Below are 25000 nucleotides of genomic sequence, written 5' to 3'. Positions count from 1 at the left end.
GCAGGGAACATAATCCAGACCCTCCTTCCACCGATCAGATTTGGAAGTGTCAGTCACATACTGCAGCTGAAGTACTGGCAAGGAGTCGCAGACCTCATCGACGACCTTCCTCAGTAGGCGAGATGATCGAATCTCTGCTCTTTTTCCCAGCTCCTACAACGATCTGCTCCTGCTCCGCATCAGATGACCCAGCTTGGTACACCCCACGCCTAGCAGACATGAACGTAGGCTGGCTGAACCCAGAGCACGCGACTGGATGGCAGTGTTATAAAAAAGAGGCCTTCAAAAAGCCACATCCCTGGTGGCGTGCAGGCCTACGGGACTTGACAAGAACCCTCCAAGTCTGCATAACAGACTCATAAAATGGAGTCAGGCCAGGCAACTCACCCCCTCCAGCTTTAAGAGGAAAAGGTGCTTATCTAAGCCCAAATAGCCCGCTCTCCTCATCAGTGTGTAAGCTGTGTCAACCCAGCTAGAACAGTCACTGTACAACAGTCTCTGGGCTGCTTGAAGCCGGAAAGCCATGATCCTAGAGGAAATGTCCACCAGGCCTTGCCCACCCTCGTGCAGTGGCAGGTACAGGGCTGCAGATTTAATCCAGTGTTATCCAGACCAGAGGAAATTGACAAGGGTCCTCTGAAGCTCTTGTATCAGACCTTTTGGTGGCTGCAAAATCATTTGTCTGTGCCACAGGGTAGAAGCAGCAAGATTATTAGCTACCAGGACTCTTCCCCTATAAGACAGCTGGGGCAGCACCCATTTCCACCTTGACAGTCTGGCACACACTTTCTCCACTACACCCTCCCAGTTCTTTTTCTGAAAGACATCGGAGCCACGAAAAAAAAACAAAGTCTTCATCCCATCTCTGCCCGACTGAAGCCCCCCTGGTAACCGTGGATCGGACCCCATCTGAAGCTGACCTGCCCACAGCGCTTCACTCTTTCCTCAATTGACTCTAGCTGAGGAGGCCCCCTCATACACCTTTAAAGCGTTTGAGAGAACTTTAACCTCTTCACCCCCTGTAATAAAAACTGTCACGTCATCTGATAGACAGTGCTATCGTGGGACCCTTCATTACACCTGGCACAGAGAAACCAGTAAGCTTCGCTCTTAAAAACAAAGCATTGGTTCAACCGCCAGACTATATAATTGCCCTGAAATTGGGCATCCCTGCCTGATGCCCCTTTGGACAGGGATGGGACATCTCAAACCACCCCCCACCTTCACCATACACGAGGCCCCAGCATACGGTAAATTCATCCAAGACAAAAAAAGATCCCCAAACCCAAAGACTTTCATCGTTTTAAACAAGTACTGGTGGTCCACACTATAAAAAGCCTTCTCCTGATCCAAAGAAAGTAAACCAACATTTACATCAGACAGTTTACAAATGTCTAAAACATCTCTTATCAGAAACAAGTTATCAACAATAAAGCGATCAGGTACACAGTAGGACTGGTCCTTGTGGACCAACAATCCCAGATACTCTTTCAACCTGTTTGAGAGACATTTAGAAACAATTTTGTATTCTGCGCACAGCAAAGCACCAGGTCTCCAATTTTTTTATGAGAGCCAAATCTCCCTTTTTTGGCAACAGTGAAAGCACTGCACGTTGACAGGATACAGGAAGAGAACCCTCATGAAAAGATTCACACACCACTTCATAAAAATCCTCCCCAATAGACCCCCAAAAGTGCTTATAAAACCAGTGACTCGGCCTGTTGAGAGCTGAGTAACTGCTGTGGACAGATCATGCAGTGTAATGTCAGAGTCCAATGCGACTCTCTGCTCAGGTCCCAATTGAGGAAGACTGTGTAACAACTGTTCAGTACACAGAGAGTAACAATCCTCTGCCTTATAGAGGGCCGAGTAGAAATCCACAGCATGTTGACGCATTTCACTGTCATCCGTGGTCACCTTCCCATCAGGGAGACAAAGGCAGACCATCTGTTTATGTTGCAATGTCGACTGTCCTAGGTTTTTTTTAAGCACTAGGAGCATCCATATCCTTGAGGGAAGCAAAACGAGACCTAATCAAGGCACCCTTCACTCTTTCATGCAGAAACGACCTCAGTTCATGTCTCTTGTCCTGTAAGTTCATGACTAGTCCAGGGACGTTCTGAGTGAGCAGCTTCAATTCAATAGATTTGATGTCCTGTTCAAGGGCCTTGATTGTCTCTTTAACTTCTTGAAACTCCCCATCCCGGATCCGGGTTTGTGACTAAAGCCTCAGGCTCATTAGCATAACGCAACGTTAACGATTTCTGAAAATCGCAAATAAAATGAAAATAATGCGTCTGCTCTCAAGCTTAGCCTTTTCTTAACAACACTGTCATCTCAGATTTTCAAAATATGCTTTTGAACCATAGAAATTGACTAATTTGTGTAAGAGTATGCAAAGCTAGCATTGCATTTTGAGTAGCATTTAGCACGCAACATTTTCACAAAAACCAGATAAAATAAATAAATAAATAAACAAATAAATAAAATCATTTACCTTTGAAGAGCTTCTGATGTTTTCAATGAGGAGACTCTCAGTTACATACCAAATGCGCAGTTTTTCCTGAAAGCGTCTGTGTGTAGGAGAAATCGTTCCGTTTTCTACATTGCGTCTGGCTACCGAAACGAACCGAAAATTCAGTCACCTACAACGTAAAACTTTTCCCGGATTAACTACATAATATCGACCGAAACATGGCAAACGTTGTTTGGAATCAATCCTCAAGGTGTTTTTTCACATATCTCTTCATTGATATGCAGTTCGTGGAAGCTTGCTTTCCTCTCTGTATCGCATGGAAAAATACTGGCAGGTGACTTTTGCGCACCAATTTCGGCGCAGGACACCGGGCGGACACCTGGTAAATGTGGTCTCTTATGGTCAATCTTCCAATGATCTGCCTACAAATACGTCACAATGCTGCAGACACCTTGGGGAAACGACAGAAAGGGCAGGCTCATTCCTCTCGCATTCACAGCCATATAAGGAGACAATGGAAAACAGAGCCTCAAAAATCCTTGTCATTTCCTAGATGCCATCTCATCTTGGTTTTGCCTGAAGCTCACGTTCTAGGGCACGCACAGAGAATATCTTGGTATTTCTGGACACGTCAGTGTTTTCTTTCGAAAGCTATCAATTATATGCATAGTCGAGCATCTTGATGATAAAATATCTTGTTTAAAACGGGAACGTTTTTCATCCAAAAATGAAATAGCGCCCCCATAGATGTAAGAGGTTAACTTCAGTTTGAGACAGAGCAGTATGCTGTTGACAAAATAATCATATTTGAGCCTTCCCAACCTCCCACCATTGTCTCAAGGACTCAAAAATACCTTTTGTAACCCTCCATTTTTCCCAAAACAACAAAAACCTTTTACAAAACATGACATCATGTAACAATTTCACATTAAAATACCAGTAAGATGATGACCTTCGTGGACAGGACAAGTGAATATCAACAGTAACAATATGATGATCAGAGAAATCCACAGGAGTAATGGCACACCTTCCAGCCCTACTACAGTATTGCTCAGATACATACAACCTGTCTAACCTTGCTGCACTGACACGACCTTCATTAACTTTTAACTGTGTGTACTGCCTATCTTTTGCATTCCTTACTCTCCACACATCAGAAAGCTCAAACTCAGTTAATAGGCCAGACAAGTGCAAGTGGCTGACCGCAGGTGAGGTTCTTCAGCGGTGCAATCAACAGTAAAATCCACTGTACAGTTCCAGTCCCCCCTAAAACCATACACCCCTCTTGGTCACACTGTCTTAAGATTTCCTTTATTTGATCAAATACAGCAATAGGCTCTGTACCGTCATTAGGAGCATAAACATAAAAAAATAATTAAAAAACATAACATCCACCTTGACCAATAAAACCTGACTCTTGACAATCTCTGTTGTAGATACCACAGTCACCCCTAAACCTGAGGAAAACAAAATTGCCACCCCAGCACTCAACTGGTCTAACCCCACCGTCTTCTGTAACATCACAGCTGACCTCACAAACTTATCAACATCAAAATAATCTGATCCAGAAAGCCATTTACCTCCTCTAGATCGTAAATTGAGTCCTCACCAGCTGCTATCATATCTAAAGAGATATCCATATCCTTCTCCTGATCCTCAGCTGAGACCACAGACAACTGACTCCCCTCTACCACATCCCTTTCAACACTCCCCACTCATACCAGGCATCTCCTCCACTACCTGGGAGACTAGTCCCACCTGAGCCCCATTACTCGTAGTGGGCATCTCCTCCACTACCTGGGAGACTAGCTCCACATGAACCCCGTCCTGTACCCCATTACTCATAGTGGGCATCTCCTCCACTACCTGGGAGCCTAGCTCCACATGAACCCCCTCCTGTATACCATTACTCATAGTGGGCATCTCATCCACTACCTGGGAGCCTAGCTCCACATGAACCCCGTCCTGTAGCCCATTACTCATAGTGGGCATCTCATCCACTACCTGGGAGATTAGCTCCACATGAACCCCCTCCTGTATCCCATTACTCATAGTGGGCATCTCCTCCACTACCTGGGAGCCCAGCTCCACATGAACCCCCTCTTTTACCCCAGCACTCGTACTGGGCACCTCCTCACCAGTCTGAGGAACTGGCTCTTCAGATCCATCCTTACCTTCTACAACAATACTTTTCTGTTGCATAACATTTTTCTCTAATACAAGTTGCAACTCTGTGTCCTCAACACGGATAACTTGTTCCTCAGCAACAGATGCTTGTGGCTGCTCTACCGCTGTCGGCCCACCTCTCCCTGGGCCCACCTCTCAGTGTGCCCAGGCGTTACGATGACCACCTGCGCCCCTCCCTCTGCCTTCTCCCTTTTCGGGCAAGCATGTCGCTTATGACCAACATCCCCACACTCAAAACACTGTTGACTACCCGTACTAGCATAAGCCATATACATTCTATTGTCATACTTGATTGTAAACGATAATTCTAAAGTCTGCTCCGGTGAGTCCAAAAACATAAACACCTGTCGCCGAAACGACATAACCTGTTTCAACGCCAGGTGTTTGCAACCCAACGGGACAACCTTAATTGAACTTGCAAACTTCCCAATAGCTCATTTAGAATAAATGGCGGTACATTTGATATCGTTACCCTTGTTGACGGAGAAGAGCGGCGTAACTTGAATAAACATTCCTTTAAGAAGTACACCATGCTCAACCAAGCGATCTACAAGGCGCTCTTCTTTAAGAAGTACACCATACTCTACCAAGCGATCTACCAGACACTCTTCTTTAAGAAGTACACCATGCTCAACCAAGCGATCTACAAGACACTCTTCTTTAACCTGTTACATCTATGGGGGCGCTATTTCATTATTGGATAAGAAAACGTGCCCGTTTTAAGCGCAATATTTTGTCACAAAAAGATGCTCGACTATGCATATAATTGAATCTGACGTTTCCAAAACTGCAAAGATATTGTCTATGAGTGCCCCAGAACTGACGCTACAGGCGAAACCAAGATGAAGCTTCAAACAGGAAATGAGCAGGATTTTTGAGGCTCTGTTTTTCATTGTCTTCTTATATGGCTGTGAATGCGCAAGGAATGAGCCTGCCCGATCTATCGTTTCCCCAAGGTGTCTGCAGCATTGTGACGGATTTGTAGGCATATCATTGGAAGATTGACCATAAGAGACTACATTTGCCAGATGTCCGCCCGGTGTCCTCCGTCGAAATTGGTGCGTCATCTTCAACTGCACGTCTTTTACAAGCGATTCACAGGAGAAAGTAGACATTCACGAACGATATATCAATGAAGAAATATGTAAAAAAACACCTTGAGGATTGATTCTAAACAGCGTTTGCCGTGTTTCAGTCGATATTATGGAGTTAATTTGGAAAACAGTTCGCCGTTTTGATGACTGAATTTTTGTTTTTTTTTGGTACCCAAACGTGATGTACAAAACGGAGCGATTTCTCCTACACAAAGAATCTTTCAGGAAAAGCTGAACATTTGCTATGTAACTGAGAGTCTCCTCATTGAAAACATCTGAAGTTCTTCAAAGGTAAATTATTTTATTTGAATCCTTTTCTGGTTTTTGTGCAAATGTTGCCCGCTAAATGCTACGCTAAATGCTACGCTAAATGCTACGCTAGCTATCAATACTCTTACACAAATGCTTGTTTTGCTATGGTTCAAAAGCATATTTTGAAAATCTGAGATGACAGTGTTGTTAAGAAAAGGCTAAGCTTGAGAGCTAGCACATTCATTTCATTTCATTTGCGATTTTCATAAATAGTTAACGTTACGTTATGCTAATGAGCTTGAGCCTATAACTGGATCCAGGTTTTTTTCATAGCCAAACGTGAACAAAACGGAGCGATTTGTCCTACACAAATAATATTTTTGGGAAAAACTGAACATTTGCTATCTAACTGAGAGTCTCCTCATTGAAAACATCTGAAGATCTTCAAAGGTAAATGATTTTATTTGAATGATTTTCTTGTTTTTGTGAAAATGTTGCTGGCTGAATTCTAGGCTTATGGCTATGCTAGCTATCAATACTCTTACACAAATGCTTGTTTAGCTATGGTTGAAAAGCATATTTTGAACATCTGAGATGACAGTGTTGTTAACAAAAGTCTAAGCTTGAGAGCAAATATATTTATTTCATTTCATTTGCGATTTTCATGAATAGTTAACGTTGCGTTATGCTAATGAGCTTGAGGCTATAAATAGGATCCCGGATCCGGGATTGCTCGACGCAAGAAGTTAATAAGTACACCATGCTCAACCAAGCGATCAACAAGACACTCTTCTTTAAGAAGTACGCCATGCTCAACCATCCGATCTACAAGACGCTCTTCTTTAAGAAGTACGCCATGCTCAACCATCCGATCTACAAGACGCTCTTCTTTAAGAAGTACGCCATGCTCAACCATCCGATCTACAAGACGCTCTTCTTTAAGAAGTACGCCATGCTCAACCATCCGATCAACAAGACTCTCTTCTTTAAGAAGTACGCCATGCTCAACCATACGATCAACAAGACTCTCTTCTTTAAGAAGTACGCCATGCTCAACCATCCGATCAACAAGACTCTCTTCTTTAAGAAGTACGCCATGCTCAACCATACGATCAACAAGACTCTCTTCTTTAAGAAGTACGCCATGCTCAACCATACGATCAACAAGACTCTCTTCTTTAAGAAGTACGCCATGCTCAACCATCCGATCAACAAGACTCTCTTCTATAAGAAGTACGCCATGCTCAACCATCCGATCAACAAGACTCTCTTCTTTAAGAAGTACGCCATGCTCAACCATACGATCAACAAGACTCTCTTCTTTAAGAAGTACGCCATGCTCAACCATCCGATCAACAAGACTCTCTTCTTTAAGAAGTACGCCATGCTCAACCATCCGATCAACAAGACTCTCTTCTTTAAGAAGTACGCCATGCTCAACCATACGATCAACAAGACTCTCTTCTTTAAGAAGTACGCCATGCTCAACCATCCGATCAACAAGACTCTCTTCTATAAGAAGTACGCCATGCTCAACCATCCGATCAACAAGACTCTCTTCTTTAAGAAGTACGCCATGCTCAACCATACGATCAACAAGACTCTCTTCTTTAAGAAGTACGCCATGCTCAACCATACGATCAACAAGACTCTCTTCTTTAAGAAGTACGCCATGCTCAACCATCCGATCTACAAGACGCTCTTCTATAAGAAGTACACCATGCTCAACCATCCGATCTACAAGACGCTCTTCTTTAAGAAGTATGCCATGCTCAACCATCCGATCAACAAGACTCTCTTCTTTAAGAAGTACGCCATGCTCAACCATACGATCTACAAGACTCTCTTCTTTAAGAAGTACGCCATGCTCAACCATCCGATCAACAAGACTCTCTTCTTTAAGAAGTATGCCATGCTCAACCATCCGATCTACAAGACACTCTTCTTTAAGAAAGACCACCACCGCTTTATTCATCTGTGACGCATAAGCAACATTTTCATATCCTACCTTCTCTCCTACAGTGACCAAGAACTCCTCCACCGTGACAATAGCTTCAGTAACACACCTAAAGCCGTGCCGAAGTGACAGGGACGGCATCCCCATTCGGGCTGCCACCCCCGCCAAACTCAGAGTAATTTCGATACGAAAAACAATTCTAATAATTCTACCACAACAAAAAGAATAACCTTAATCATGCACAGAAAGAAAACAAAAAAATGCCACCAAGAAACAGAAAACAGAAAGAGAGTTCTGAATATCTAACTCTACACGACACACGCACTCCTTCGACCATACAATTCCCAGCATGCACCAAACACTCCCAGCATGCAGAGAGAGAAGAACGCCTGAAGCCAAGCAACCACAAACCTAACGATACCTTTGTCTGATGTTCATCTATCCTGAGTATTCTCCTAGGTGGTAAGGGTAGCCTGGAGAAAACTCTCTCTCCCTCTCTTTTTCTCTTTCTCTCTCTCTCTCTCTCTCTCTCTCTCTCTCTCTCTCTCTCTCTCTCTCGCTCAACTGCGTACCTCTTAAGAAAAGACACTCTTTCCAGTGTGGCTCATCTTCATTGTATGTCTTCTCCTTTGTTGCAGTAGAGTAGGCTGGGCTCGTCACCTTTCTGTTCTGAATCACCAGACGTCATATAAACCATCCAAATAGCTGGAGCGCTTAGCAACCGTGGACCATCTAGCTTTTGAAGCCGTGACCCTCGCTTCAGAGGTGTTCCGAGTTCCGACACTTGGAGTTCCCTCCAAACAGCATAGCACCCATGAGCACCAACAACACCCCCGCGGTATGTCTGGTTGAGAGGGTTTTACTAAACCATATCACCTTGCAGCTCTGCTTATGTAAACCTAGGACTAAGACCTGACTGGATGGGATCTACACAACTTCTCTCTCTGGCTTTTCATCGTTGAGGTGCAGTGAAATAGGTTGTTTTAATGGGTCAGACATAGTAGTACAGCCCCACAGGAGAACATTAGGGTTAAATGTATTGCTCACATTGACAGATTTTCACATCATTGGCTCAGGTATTCGAATCATCAAACTTTCGGTCACTGGCCCAACGCTCTAAACACGAGGTTATCTGTCGTCAACACCTTAGAGGAGGAAGTAGCTCTACTTGTAAAGCAGGCATTATTTGACTGCTCAGCCTCAGACACACAGAGCCCTGGTCTGGTCTGATGGGTTTTCCTAACTGGTTCAGACCTAGCCATCTCTCTGACGGGGATGTGGGCTGCGCTGTGCAGACAGCAGTGGTGTGATGGCTGTGGCCAAGTCGTTAACCTAACCTTGTCTGTGGTGAAGGTTGGTTGGAACCAGATGCCCCTGTAGTTGATGGCAAAGCTTCAATTTCGAACCCAACCCCTTCAATGTGGGACGATAAACAAAGGATGCATATACACTGAGTACACAAAACATTAAGAACACCGGCTCTTTCCATGACATACACTGACCAGGTGAACCCAGGTGAAAGCTATGATCCCTTATTGATGTCACTTGTTAAATCCACTTCAATCAGTGTAGATGAAGGAGAGGAAACAGGTCAAAGAAGGATTTTTAACCTTGAGACAATTGAGACGTGGAGTGTGTATGTGTGCCATTCAGAGAGTGAATGGACAAGACAAAGGATTTAAATGCCTTTGAACGGGGTATGGTATTAGGTGCCAGGCGCACCGGTTTTAGTGTGTCAAGAACTGCAACGCTGCTGGGGTTTTCACACTCAACAGTTTCCCATGTGTCTCAAGAATGGTCCACCATCCAAAGGACATCCAACTTGACAAGACTGTGGAAAGCATTGAAGTCAGCATAGGCCAGCATCCCTGTGGAACACTTTCGACACCTTGTAGAGTCCATGCCCCGACGAATTGAGGCTGTTCTGAGGGCAAAATCGTGGGGTGCAACTCAATATTAGGAAGGTCTTCTTAATGTTTGGTATACTCAATGTATTATACAATTTCCTTGTGCTACCCCTTGTCAATTCCATTGTAATTGTACTGTATAGTTTCAATGTGAAAATTGCTTGTCTTTAAGTGGATAAGTGCTGGTTTCAGTTGTTGTTTCAGCATGTTTGGAGAGAGAAGCGTACTTTATCTAAATCTTCCTGACCGCACACGTACAGAGAGAAGAGTCCTATTTTCCTCTGTGGTTTGTCAGAAGGCGATCTCGGACATGAATGTGTTCTGGTATGACCTTTGAGCCTGGTGTAGATGCCATGGGACAGCGGCAAGGCCTTTTGAGGTTTCCCAGTTGATGCTTTTGAAACACTTTGTATCCTAAATCACTGGAGCTAACACCACAGAGATACACACATACACATACACACACCACAGAGACACACACATACACATAAACACACCACAGAGACACACACATACACATACACACACCACAGAGACATACACATACACACACCACAGAGACACACACATACACAAACACACACCGCAGTGACCCGACACAGACACACACACACACACACACACACACACACACACACACACACACACACACACACACACACACACGCCACAGAGACACACACATACACAAACACACACCGCAGTGACCCGACACACACACACACACACACACACACACACACACACACACACACACATGATCCATCAATGAGTCATGACTGACTCATCCTCAGACCTCAAACCCCCACTCTGTGCTAGAGGCAGGGGGCGGATAGAGAGGAACTCTTTGTCTCTGTTTGTAAATTGTGTTGTGAAATGTGAGGTCTGAGGGAAGAAGGGAAGAAACAGAGGGATGAGAACATAAATAAGAACCAGGACCTGTGTGTGTCTGGCATGCCTGATTGATGTACTGAAAGCTGAAAAGCTTCAGTTGACGGTTGTTATGACGATGGGCTAGTGGGACCTGAAAGAGGCTTTAAATGAACACCATGCCCTGTTGACCTTCTTCAAATAAAGGAGAGAAGGACTTGGGGCTTTCACATACACACACACAAACACACAAATACACAAACACCCCTCCCTGCACTTTGCAGGTGAATGCTTGAATGGCCATCAGTCAAAACAAGTGTGTGAGTCAAAACCAGAGTCAAAACCCCCAGAGACAGAGTGTGAACTACTGGGGAGCCAGGGTGGAGTTCAGCTCTCCTGAACAAGACATGAGCTCTTCTAAAGGCAACAAAAGTCTAACTTTGAGGGGGGTCTATAAATATTGCTAATTTGACCGAGACGCACGCCGACAGCAAGATGCATCAATCTCACCGGAGAAAACATCAGAGTGAGCGAAATAGTACCCCCTATGTAATACTCTTTTTGACCAGAAACCATCAGATAAATGGGCTACACATACTGAGACAGAGGGACGCTGTCTTGCTTGCTCAAATGCTTTCTCTGGTGTGATAGATTCAGCCACTTGCAAATTAAAGGAAAAGTATGAAACATTATTCTTCCAATTTTGGGGAAAATGAATACTGAATGTTATTACTGAATACTGAATGTTATTACTGAATACTGAATGTTATTACTGAATACTGAATGTTATTACTGAATACTGAATGTTATTACACTTATTACACTTCTGGTTTGTGTAACAGATGTCTCTTTCCATTCTTCAAATGGCGTGCGCACAGTGCACTGTTTGAATGCTGCAATTACTTTGTAGTGGATGAACGTACACCGCTGCAGGTTGCCTACTTGTTGAAGTGGTTTGTTTGACAATCAGATGAAAACATCTGGTTGTGTTCATGACACAATGGAAATGTAATACATTTTTAACATTAAATGACAAGCGCGTGCACCCAAAGAGGCTCCCCCAAATGTCACGATATACTTAGTACTCTGCCCAGAGAAATATCTGTTGAGAGTAGGTCATCTTATATTTATTTTTTTCATTTTGTTTGACTATTTGTATAAATATTTTAATGACAGAATTTATGCAGTTATAATTGATGGTTATTGTGTGGTAAAAAAAAACAGGTCATCAGTAGTGATGGACAGGTATTGATGGTAGTTAAGCTTTCTGACGTGTCAAGACAGAAAATAAAACACTGCCTTTATGTGTTTCTCAGTCCTTGAACATGTGGATTGTATGTCATTTCATGTTTAGATGTATGGGTAGATGTATGGGTACTCTATGGCCTGTGGAAACATTTTCACAGAGGGTAACGCATAGAATAAACTTAGCATAGAACTCTGTCTGACATATTATGTTTATAAAGGGAAAAGTATGTCCAAAATGCAGTCATGCTTTTGTATCATTTTGTTCCTTTGTTACTATATATGCGTATCCACTGTCTGTATTTCCTCAGCTCTGGGGCGGCTATGTAACTCAATCCACATCTATTCAGAGGGTGGGGTTTGGGCTGAAAGAGAGGCCTAGGACCCATCCTAACCAATCACAGTTGTCAATATCTCAGTCAGATCTCATTGGCTGATGACAAACTTAAGTCACTGATGAACAGCACAGATCAGTCAGTCAGAAAGGAGATGAGAAGAGGTGTCTGTAAAGAAGCTCATCCACATTCCCCTCACTGAGGACTGGAGTTGTTTGGGAACCTTTTACTCTGTGTGAATCAGCCTGTGTGGTTCCCACCGTCACTTTGTTCTTATTACAAAACACTGTTGGACCTCCTTCTCTTTTAAAGACATTTAGAGTATGGGAATCGGGTTGTGAACTTTGCCACAGTATGGAGCAGCAGAGATACCATTTGAACTTTGACCCCCCTGTATGTAGTGAAAGGTGCTGCCTGCTATAAATAAGTGCTGACCCTCTGTGTGTCACTGTCAGGGCTCCAAGGGCGATCCAGGACTGTCCCCAGGTCAGGCCCCGCCAGGAGACAAGGTAAAGAATCATCTGCCGTAGTCTCCCCCCTCTCCCTTCCTCTCGCCCTTCCCCTCTCTCTTTCTCTCTCCCCCCCCCCCCCTCTCTCTCTCTCTCTCTCTCTCTCTCTCCCTCTCTCTCTCTCTCTCTCTATGTCTCTCTCTTTCTGTCTTGCTCGCTCTCTCTCTCTCTCTCTCTCTCTCTCTGTCTCGCTCTCTCTCGCCCTTCCTCTCTCTTTCTCTCTCTCTCACCCCCCCCCCCTCTCTCTCTCTCTCTGTCTCTCTCTCTATCTCCCTCTCTCTGTCTGTCTCTCTCTCTCTGTCTCTCTCTCTCTCTCTTTCTGTCTTGCTCGCTCTCTCTCTCTTTCTCTCTCTTTCTCTCTCTTTCTCTCTCTGTATCTCTCTCTCTCTTTCTCTCTCTCTTTCTGTCTCGCTCGCTCTCTCTCTCGCTCTCTCTCTCGCTCTCTCTGTCTCATTCTCTCTCTCTCTCGCTCTCTCTCTCCCTCTCTCTGTCTCGCTCGCTCGCTCTCTCTCAATTCAATTCAATTCAATTGACTTTATTGACATGGCAAGTTCCTTATTACTTACATTGTCAAATTATACATATATATATAAATATATATATATATCAATCAGAACAACATCACATTAAAGCAATGGTAGTAGACCAGTGTCAACATGACTGAGAAGGCACATGACATGGTATGAAACTGTTTCTGTTGACCTGCACTCTATCCATCCTCATCCTTTGCTTGTTTGCATGTTTGCCATCTGCAACTCCCTGTTCAGTCTCTTCTTACCCGTATCTAATATTTCTTAATAGTTAATACACTTCATACATTTCTTTACTTGGCGAATATTGTCATATGAAAAGAGACTTGCTAAGAACTTTTTATTCTACTGTGGTGGAAGAAGGAGGGATCTAACTAATGTTTGCTGTCATGGTTTCCTCCCTCTGTTTCCAGGGCGACAGAGGTCCACGAGGTGTTCTAGGTCCAGACGGGTTCGCAGGTCCAATGGTAAGAGGTCAATGGTTAACGGTTATAACACCGTTATGCAAAAAAATGAAGTACCTTACTGTAATAGCTGTGCATTAAAATGGGCAAAATTAGCTTTTTAGAATAAAAAAATATTTCAAATGCAATCATTTTGCTAGGACTGTCTGGAAGGGGTCTGAGTGGGGAGGGGAAAACTGAAAAATATCTATTATTGGCAGAAAGGTTTGGAACTTTTTTGTTATTGGTCTATTAACCAATTTACTGCATGGTGATGTCACCATGGAAAGGCGAAACACCCGCCCATTCAAACCTGCTGATTAGTAAACCACTGATCAAATACATTTTTTTTACACTTTTATAGGGTTAGTTTCATCAGCTGTTTTACAATATGAATTTTGAATGCACTGGGCCTTTAACCTCTAGCTGTGCCAGAAACAAATGATCTAAGCAACTGGCTCTTTAAGACATGAATAATGAGAACGCTCCTGATCCAAAGAGATGATCCGATTATCAGTTTGAGTTCACCGCATGAGCTTCTGTTCTGAATCTGAGCCATTTCTGCTCACCTCACACACGATTTTCCCACTGTATAAGCCTCCTAAGTGTTAGCCACACCTTAAGCAGAGGCTTCCAGTGGTGGTCAGGAATCAGGATAATGTTTCCCAGCCACAGAGAACGTCTGTCTCTCAGACAGACAGACTCTCTCGCGCCGTCGGGCTGGACACACACACATTCACAGATACACACACACGGGCAGCATAGAGAGGTGGCGTCGCCGCGAGACCTGTCTGCAGCCGAGCTCCCCCGCCAGAACCTGAGAACCACCAGGGCCAAGGGTCATCTTTAAGAGGAAAGGCAGTCTGAGGGAGTTTATGACCCCGATGACAGGCACACTATCTGATGCCTCTTCAAAGAGCAAATGGCGTGAGGAGAAGGAGGAAGCAGGGAAGGAACCAATTCAGTTCATACATCAGCACACACAGCAAAGCTCTCTCAAATGTCTTCAAATGTTTCAAATACTTTAGCTGTGCTTGATTGAGCTTGCCTGTTGCATGGAATCAATAGAAAACACCAGGCAGGCTAAAGCAAACGCAAAAAGTATTTAAAATATTTCAAAGAGTATTGGAACCTAGTTCTACTCTCCACATATCTGTCTGAAGTTGGACTTTATCTTTGCCTCCCAGGAGGAGACAGACAAATGTTTGCATTAGCTGAACCTAATACCCAGCCCATCAACAGAGCCCCAGGAAGGTATTTTCAGAGGAAATGACTAGCCCTTTACCTCTGAGTGTCTTAAGGTTACCGTGTCACAACCTAGGAAACTGGAGGAGAAGAAAGGAGCTATGTGGAACGCAGGCCTGTAAAAAATGTTTTGCTCTCCTGTCCCAAACAAATATGAGCTATTTGTAGATTCACCATACTGGCATCTGAATCACTGATCTACAAATCACCTTTCCCCCCAAGTAACTACTCAGATTTGTGATAAAGGGCCTTTCGAGTGGCGCAGCGGTCTAAGGCACTGCATCGCACTACAGATCCAGACTTCGGTCACCAGTTGTGCGGTGTTTGTTCTGACACATTGGTGTGGCTGGCTTCCGGGTTATGCGAGTAGTGTGTCAAGGAGCAGTGCGGCTTGGCAGGGTCACGTTTCGGAGGACGAATGACTCTCGACCTTCACCTCTTCTGAGTGTTTTAGAGGGTTTCACACACGCCTGCTGACCCGGAACAGAAAAAGCCTTGCCATGCCCAGACCAGGTCACAAGTAAGTCTCCACACCGTTTCACCCTTGACCTCTGGGGTGGCACCAGACAATGACCTTTAACTGCTAGGGTGACATCAGACTGCTGGGTGCTGGGAAGGAGGAAGGAAGCTCTGGAATGTTCCAGAATCCTTAGACAACACTGGGCGTCCTGTCTCTGAATGATTGTATGGCTGAGATGCACACAGACTGACCTTTAGCTACCTGGCTATGGATACTGCCTCATACAGACTAAATCATCACAGGTGTACAATCACTCTCTTTACCCACCCCCCCTCTCTCTCTTGCTCTCTCTTTACTGACCCAGATCTTAAGTGTTCAGATATCAGTCTGTATGACTCAGTCAGTCAGGGTTCCTATACTGGATACCTAATGTAGAGCAGGTGACATTTTATTTTCAGTCCTCTTTGTGTCTGGTCATCATGAATGTGTTGTGTCTCTACCTGCAGGGTCCTAAGGGCTATCCAGGGCCATCAGGACAGCCAGGGGAACAGGTGAGTGGTTAGCGTTCATTTGGGTCAGAGAGGGTCGTCACCCACATGTCCTAAACCCGCTCCTTTTAGTGTTCGGAACAGGCCAGGTCACTGATCTCAGTATGGCCAACTTTGGTGCTAGAGCATGACACACCCACACCCACATCCACACACACACACAGAGAGGCACAGGCAGCTCATTAGATGTATAGTCAGGTCCCTTCCTTCTCTGTGAAGAAGAAATTTTTCCCCTGTCGACACATAACATCCCAACAGAGTGCTCTCAGGCAGCACGCTGAAATCTGGTGAGGTGTTGCGATGACTTCAGCACCAGGTGCCACTCTGTGCCCTGAGGTGATTGGTCAGGGTTCAGGCTGGAACAGGAAGGGGAGGAGTTAGAGAGAGAAGAGAAGAGAGTGTTCTGCTACAGTCTGTCTGTACACACAGTCTTTCTGGGTCTCTGCCCACTATGTTACAGTACCAGAGGAGGGAGCCTGGAAGCACAGAGGAGGGGAGGGGGATGGGTGTGGAGAGGGGTACACAGAGTCAGTAGACAGGGTGGCTGGAGGATAGCGGGTAAGAGCGCAGTGGAGTGGCGGGTGAGGGTGAACAGTGCCTGTTTTATTACTAAGCTGGCAGCGTTGGCAAGGGCCAATGTTTCTCTTCTTACATACTGCTCTCTCTCTCTCTCTCTCTCTCTCTCTCTCTCTCTCTCTCTCTCTCTCTCTCTCTCTCTCTCTCTCTCTCTTTCTCTCTTTTTCCACAGGGCATACCAGGACTCCCAGGAGTAACTGGGGCTGCAGGTTACCCTGGCAGGCAGGTGCAGTGAATACTCTCCAGATTCCTCCATCCATCCTCTTGGTTTGACCACATTACCCAGAATTCTAACTGTGCACTATCATATGTTTGTACTCAGAAATGCATATCATGTTCACCTGTCTCTCCCCAAACTACAGTAGTGACACATTCCCTGTCTCTTAATTAGACTAGTGAAACAACAATTGACTAATGCTTTTCGCTTGAAGTATTTAGCAAAATAGCTTGAATAATTTTGATTTCCCTCTTTTATTAATTTAAGATTATATAGAAGACAGGTTTTGTATCTGTAAGACAGTGAATGTTTGAACTAAAAGTCCATGCTCAGAAATGCTAACAAGGATCTATAATGTAGCTGAGAGTAAGCTATGACCAGCATGTTTCCTTAGTCTATCTTTACTTCTAAGACAATCAGTCTATCCAATCAAACTATTCATTTCTTATCTGTGTAAAACGTACCAATTTATGTGTTTTATGTGTGGAAATATACTGGGAATTGTCCTGTATAACAGACAGTCTCTCTCTACACTGTTTTGTGTGACAATGCCCTCTTCTCATGCTGGTCTCCTTTGTTGCAGGGTTTGGCTGGGCCAGAAGGTAACCTAGGTCCTAAAGGTGTACGTGTAAGTACAGCTCCCTACTTCCTGCCCTCTCCCCTCTTCCCTCCACTGCGCTCAGCTCTGTTAGAGGGAATACTTAATTTCCTGAAGGGATTAGACAGTGTCAGGCCTGCAGCTTGAGCTGATCCAGGACCTGTGTTATGTTAACAAGGTACTGGCTCCCGCTGCAGAAAATTCAACGGGGACAGGTCTGGGATCTGTGCTTGCTCAGTATATCGTCTGCTTTGTTGCGAGAGCTGCCCATTTCTTTCTTCAGGAGGAAGCACAGGCATGCTCCCTCTCTGCTCGAGAACAGTGGGGGGGGGGGGAATAGAGGAGGGAAGAGATGAGAGAGAGGGTCAGGGAGCGAAGAGAGAGGATCAGGGAGCGAAGAGAGAGGATCAGGGAGCGAAGAGAGAGGGTCAGGGAGAGAAGAGAGAGGGTCAGGGAGAGAAGAGAGAGGGTCAGGGAGCGAAGAGAGAGGGTCAGGGAGAGAAGAGAGAGGGCCAGGGAGAGAAGAGAGAGAGGGTGGAGCATAGATCTAATGATTTGGAGGAGGGTATGAAGAGGTGGAAGAATAGAAAGGAAACACCTGGTTTGCTCTGTTAAAGTATGGGAAGTGTAAGGGGTATCCCTCACAGGTTGTCCTTTGTGTTATGCATACATGATATGTTCATATCAGAGACAGAATGACAACAGCCTATTAGGAAAAATACAGGAGATTGCCATGACTAATGAATGTGGAAAGAGAGAGAGAGAGAGGAGGAGATGGAAGAGAGAGAGACAGAGAGAGAGAGAGAGAGAGGAGGAGATGAAAGAGAGAGAGACAGAGAGAGAGGATGAGATAAAAGAGAGAGCGAGAGAGAGAGGAGGAGATGAAAGAGAGAGCGAGAGAGAGAGAGGAGGAGATGAAAGAGAGAGCGAGAGAGAGAGGAGGAGATGAAAGAGAAAGAATGACAGAAAGAATGAAAAGAGAATATGAAGGAAGGGAGAGATCAGAGACAGAGAGAGATATTTAGTCGTCTCCTGTACATGGTGTATTATTGCTGACTGAAGGAACATGTGATTCTAGTTAGGAAGAAACCAAAACATTGCAGATATGCTGCCCGTCCGCCACTATTCCAGACTGCTGTCTGCTCTTATTATATAAATCTCCTGTCCCCCACACTGGACTAGACTCTGTCTGCTCTTATTATAGAAATCTCCTGTCCCCCACACTGGACTGGACTCTGTCTGCTCTTATTATAGAAATCTCCTGTCCCCCACACTGGACTAGACTCTGTCTGCTCTTATTATAGAAATCTCCTGTCCCCCACACTGGACTGGACTCTGTCTGCTCTTATTATAGAAATCTCCTGTCCCCCACACTGGACTGGACTCTGTCTGCTCTTATTATAGAAATCTCCTGTCCCCCACACTGGACTGGACTCTGTCTGCTCTTATTATAGAAATCTCCTGTCCCCCACACTGGACTAGACTCTGTCTGCTCTTATTATAGAAATCTCCTGTCCCCCACACTGGACTAGACTCTGTCTGCTCTTATTATAGAAATCTCCTGTCCCCCACACTGGACTAGACTCTGTCTGCTCTTATTATAGAAATCTCCTGTCCCCCACACTGGACTGGACTCTGTCTGCTCTTATTATAGAAATCTCCTGTCCCCCACACTGGACTGGACTCTGTCTGCCTGTTCATGTGTCCACTCCACTCCCTGTTAGTTAGGGAGAATAACAATGTTCCTCCCTTTTCTACTCTCTTTTTGGAGGTGATTTGTGAGGTAATGGGGACGAGGCATTATTTTCTACCCCCAGATGAGTATTCTGTTTCATATTGAGTGAGATGTGGACATGACTGATTTCTCTTTGAGGTGGTCATCTCTTAGCCTGTCAGCAAAGAGGGATTCATAATTAAGAATGTAAATGTTTGAAATATGCACAGCTTGTACTTTTCTTACTGAGCATGGATAAATGGCCGCAAAGATGGGACTTTTTTTCCAGAGCAGCATGGGTGACCAGTCCACCTGCTGATCTAGCCATGAAACAGACAGAGCTGTTTCAGCTCAATAAGACCAGGGTTGATAGCCCCCCTGGCAGAAAGATGGAAGAACGAGAGAAAGAAGAGGCTGAAAGAGAGAGATCTATCCCTTTCAAATCTGTCCATGATGTCAGACAATGTATCATTAGGCTGAATGATTGACTTTAGGATAACATTTCTGTGGACTTGGGTGTGTGTACTTATGTGAACACATGCACATGCCAGCACTAGAATAGGTGAATATCATCATCACTGTTCTTTGATCTGCTTAGAACCACGACAGGGTTCCTCAAGCTACATACATTAACTCACCTGAAACGCAGGGTTCAATGAGTTCAAAGACACTACCGGTTCGATGGGCTTCAGATACATCTGCTCAGGTTTTCAACAGTCTGCAGGATGCCACAACTGTTTATCTGTATGTACTGTACCATCAGAGATATGGTGGTTTATATACAGTACCAGTAAAAACTTTGGACACACCTACTCATTCAAGGGTTGTTCTTTGTTATTACTATTTTCTACATTGTAGAATAATAGTGACGACATCAAAACTATGAAATAACACATATGGAATCATGTAATTACCAAAAAAGTGTTAAACAAATCAAAATATATTTAATATTTTAGATACTTCAAGTAGCCACCCTATGCCTTGATGACAGCTTTGCACACTCTTGGCATTTTCTCAACCAGTTTTGCCTGGAATGCTTTTCCAACATTCTTGAAGGAATTCCCACATATGCTGAGCAGTTGTTGGCTGCTTTTCCTAAACTCTGCAATCCAACTAATCTCAAACCATCTCAATTGGGTTGAGGTCGGGTGATTGTGGAGACCAGGTCATCTGAGGCAGCACTTCATCACTCTCCTTCTTGGTCAAATAGCTCTTACACAACCTGGAGTTGTGTTGGGTCTTGGTCCTGTTGAAAACAAATGATTGTCCCACTAAGCACAAACCAGATGGGTTGGCGTATCACTGCAGAATGCTGTAGTAGCCATACTGATCAAGTGTGGCTTGAATTCTAAATAAGTCACTGACAGTGTCACCAGCAAAGCACCCCCACACCATCACATCTCCTCCTCCATGCTTCATGGTGGGAACCACACATGCGGAGATCATCCGTTCAGCTACTCTGCGTCTCACGCAGTCTCCTCTGAGCAGATTATACAGCTCTTCATCGACTTTGCCGTCTCTTTGTGAGATGCAGAGTAGGTGAACAGATGATCTCCACATGCATAGTGCCCACCATGAAGCATGCCGTGTCTGTTACTTGAACTCTGTGAAGCATTTGTTTGGGCTGCAATTTCTGAGGCTGGTAACTCTAATGAACTTATCCTCTGCAGCAGAGGTAACTCTGGGTCTTCCTTTCCTCTGGCAGTCCTCATGAGAGCCAGTTAAATCATAGTGCTTGATGGTTTTTGTGACTGCACTTGAATAAACGTACAAAGTTCTTGACATTTTACAGATTGACTGACCTTCATGTCTTGAAGTAATGATGGACTGTCGTTTCTCTTTCCTTATTTGAGCTGTTCTTGCCACAATATGGACTTGGTCTTTTACCAAATAGGGCTATCATCTGTGTACCACCCCTACCTTGTCACAGCACAACTGATTGGCTCAAACACATTAAGAAGGAAAGAAATTCCACAAATTAACAGGCACACCTGTTAATTGAAATGCATGTCAGGTGACCACCTCATGAATCTCGTTGAGAGAAGGCCAAGAGAGTGCAAAGCTGTCATCAAGGCAAAGGGTGGCTACTTTGAAAGTTTTGATGTCCTCATTATTATTCAACAATGTAAAAAATAGTACAAATAAAGAAAAACCCTTGAATGAGTAGGTGTGTCCAAACTTTTGACTGGTACTGTACATATAGGATCTTAATTTGAGCCAGTTTGCTACATGAGGAAAATAATCCTGCAGAAACTGGAAATGTACATTTTGCTGTGGGGGGATATAGTTAATATACATGTTTTATAGGGGTTGATACAATTTTAGTAAGGGAAAATCAAGTCTGAAATTTCATAGTGTATATTACAAATTTCAGAAGCCTTTTTAAACCTTGCACGAAAGTTCTCCGGCAACAGGGTGATCAAATTGAGATCCTACATCTGTAAGTACTGTACCATCAGATATATGGTGATTTATCTCTGTGTGTGCTGTACTGTAGGTTCATCAGCATTCCTGTTAAACTTCCACTGTCTGTGGGTGACTGATGAATGTTCAGTTCAGTACAGCTATGCTACAGTTCAGTAACGCCCCCTGTCCTAATCCATGAATAGACAAAGTAAAGACATGTTTCAGGTTTTAGCTTTTACTAGTCATATGTACAGGATACACTGTCCAACAAAATGCTTACTTGCTGGTTCCTTCTCCACAATGCAACAACAATAAGAAATAATAAAGATAAGAATACCAACATAAAGTAAATGCCTCAATAGAACTGAATAAACACAATTTAAAGTCCAATATTTACAAGTGTTTTGGGGAAGTGGGATTGGGAGGCAAGACTTCACATTTGTACAATCTGTCCAAATGATATCTTCCTTAGATGTTAGATATGATTATAAGACTTTATTAAGAGGTCTTACATGCTCATGACTTTGCAGTATACCTCCAGGTAAAGTGTTACACATGTTCAAACGGGTTCAGCTGTAACTAATGTGTGTTTGTGTTTCAGGGTTTCATTGGTCCTCCTGGTATAGCTGGTCCACCAGGGCTAGAAGGGGAGAGAGTAAGTATCACCTTTTTATCTTTTAGTTAACCTTTATTTAACTAGGCAACCTTGATTCATATGTGCACTTAATTAAGTGTCTGTCAGGAATGATCCATTACGCTGTCTATTTGGATTAGGTCTAGGATGTAACCAAGACTACTGGTTAACTCACCATGTCAGTTATACTCCTCTTGAGCCTTCCATGTAGAGGGTCGAGGGTCATAAACATAGGAAAACTCTGATCTAACCAAAGGCAATTCATGTTGTATTTCATCTGTTTTGGAGCTATGAAGCAACAGGAAAATATGTGGTTCGCCTTGTTAATTGTAACTTATTTATAGATACAAATGTTTGCTGATACTTACAAAGCAGTTGATCCAAGTACATTGATCTTTCCTCTGGGACTTCTTCCATAAGGACAATACAATGTCGAATAGCTACATTTTCCACATTGTTGTATGAGTGGAAAATATGCTCTTTCTAAACACTGTAGTACAGTGTTTATGATCCCCTAATATTCAGCTTGCTCTCTTTGCCTGGCAGTAGTGTCCAATCAAGAACATACATTCATTTGTTCTGTGGGGGAGGTCTTTAGGATAGAATCTTTTCATATCAATTACTCAGTAAATGGCAGTCACTTTTCCACACCTGAGAGTTAAGTTACATTTTCCCCTTTTTCCCAGGGTATTCCTGGTCCGGTTGGGAAGAATGGTCCCAAAGGAAGACAGGTAATGCATCCCACTACACCCACACCACACAGCTTTGAACCCAGAGATATTACTGGAGAAGTAAAAGGGGAACATGCCACATTCATCTCTGTCAATAAATGTGATCCAAATTGTGGAAAAAGTTATTTGCTATCAAGATGGTGGATGGCTGGGGGTTAACTGGAGAGGGTTGAATCACTACAGCTCCTAACAGAGAAGGGGATGGGAAGGGAGAGGAGAAAAAAAATGAGAAAATAGGGGAGGAGAGGAGGAGGCGTGAGGAGAGGGGGAAATACCAGTGGGAAAGAAGGGTTACACAACCCCTAAACATGTATATCAGGTACTCCTAAAGAAGTAGTACTTACCCTCAGCACAGGAAGCCCGACATCATTTGTATGCTGTGAGTGTTCGCCGCTAATGTGCAAATTCACTCGACACAGTCAGTGACAAAATTAAAACATCACACACAGACAAAAATAAAAGGTTACTTGTGAAATAAAAACAACCTCTGGACAGGATGCCAACAACAGGAGTTTATGCGTAGCCTGGCATTTTATTCTGCATTTGAGTGATTCTCTCTCAGTGCCAGTTAGGGTGGCATAGGAAAACAGTGTCTCAGATGTTTTATTTATTTCACCTTTATTTAACCAGGTAGGCAAGTTGAGAACAAGTTTTCATTTACAATTGCGACCTGGCAAGATACAGAGAGAGTAACCAAAGGCCTTACATGGGGAAGCTGGTAGCCTAGCAACAGGGGGTTAGGACTCATCAGAACATCCCACAATATGCAATAAAGATCATTGTGTAGGCAGGCAGGGAGGGCCAGCATCCTTTACACTGTTCCACCTGACAGGCCCACAATGAAGAGAGATTATTACCTACGAGCGCCTGAATATCTAAAGGAGTACCATAACTCATAACTGAACTGCCAAAACTGTGTAATGAATAACTTTTGTTTTGTGTCCAGGGAGTTGTTGGGGGTGTTGGTGAAAGGGGCTCTCCTGGTCCTGATGGTGACCAGGTAAGATCTACATCCCTCCTCCTCCTCTTAACCTGTTGCCAAGTTTGTGAACTCTATTCAATCTCTAGTAAAAACTCAGACCCTCCAGGAAGTATTTAGTGCAGCCCTGCTTTAGATGCCCTATGTATTTTGATAGATTAGCTTTGCTGAGCTGGGCTGAACTGGGCTGGGCTGAGAAATGTAACGTGTATCCTGCTGTAGACAGAGGAGTTGTTCTCATTTGGCCTCAGAAATGCTAGGTATGACTCTATACAACCTCTGTATGGTTTAGATTAGAACACTCTGCACTGTCTATGTTTCTGGATCTGTCATTGAGTATGCTTACACGCACACAATAATATGATTAGTCAGATTAATATAATAGATTTATTTAAATGTATACATGCTTTGCAAGACAAATGATTCCTGAATCCTGTTTACATGGACACATCTGAAATCAGGCTGCTGATGGGACTTTGATCAATGCAGAAAATAACCAATCAAAATAGACATTCTACCACAGTGACCATGTTATTTTTGGGAACGCTATTTGATTCTGAGTTCGGACATATAAAGTTCATATGTGAAAATTATTTCTAAGATGCATACTTTCAGTTGTTCCAAACTCACTTCACTTGGGCAAAATAAGGAAGCTTGGATCTAACTTAGCCCATCTGTAAATAGCCCATCCATCCAACCAACCAACTACCTACCTCATCCCCATATTTGTTTTTGTTTTTCATCTGCACATATATCACTCCGGTGTAAATTGCTAAATTGTAATTACTTCGGCACTATTGGCCTATTTATTGCCTTACCTCCTTACTTCATTTGCACTGTGTACAGATTGTTCTATAGTGTTATTGACTGTATGATTGTTTATCCCAGGTGTAACTGTGTTGTTTGTGTTGCACTGCTTTGCTTTATCTTGGCCAGGTCACAGTTTTAAATCAGGACTTGTTCTCATCTGTCCACCTGCTTAAATAAAGGTGAAATAAAAAATACAAATTAAAGTGGCATCCGAGATCACACTAATGTGACGCATTCAAAACACTACAATCAGAACCTATTTCAGTGTGAAGTTAAG

General features: G+C 43.7%; 1 protein-coding gene across 1 annotated transcript in view; it reads left to right on the top strand.

The window, feature by feature from the left end:
* LOC135513154 (collagen alpha-1(XXIV) chain-like) overlaps positions 1-25000 on the top strand; it is a 243408-nt gene that overhangs the window by 66792 nt on the left and 151616 nt on the right. The window contains exons 6-13 of the mRNA XM_064935912.1: positions 12779-12832; positions 13776-13829; positions 16017-16061; positions 16807-16860; positions 17435-17479; positions 22171-22224; positions 22890-22934; positions 23881-23934. Of these exons, the coding sequence (XP_064791984.1) occupies positions 12779-12832; positions 13776-13829; positions 16017-16061; positions 16807-16860; positions 17435-17479; positions 22171-22224; positions 22890-22934; positions 23881-23934 (405 nt within the window). The remainder of the gene's footprint in view (positions 1-12778; positions 12833-13775; positions 13830-16016; positions 16062-16806; positions 16861-17434; positions 17480-22170; positions 22225-22889; positions 22935-23880; positions 23935-25000) is intronic.

This window comes from Oncorhynchus masou, chromosome 24 (assembly GCF_036934945.1).
Source record: "Oncorhynchus masou masou isolate Uvic2021 chromosome 24, UVic_Omas_1.1, whole genome shotgun sequence".
NCBI classification, from domain to species: domain Eukaryota; kingdom Metazoa; phylum Chordata; class Actinopteri; order Salmoniformes; family Salmonidae; genus Oncorhynchus; species Oncorhynchus masou.
Note: the sequence above shows the minus strand (reverse complement) of the source record. Positions and strands in the feature narration are given on the sequence as shown.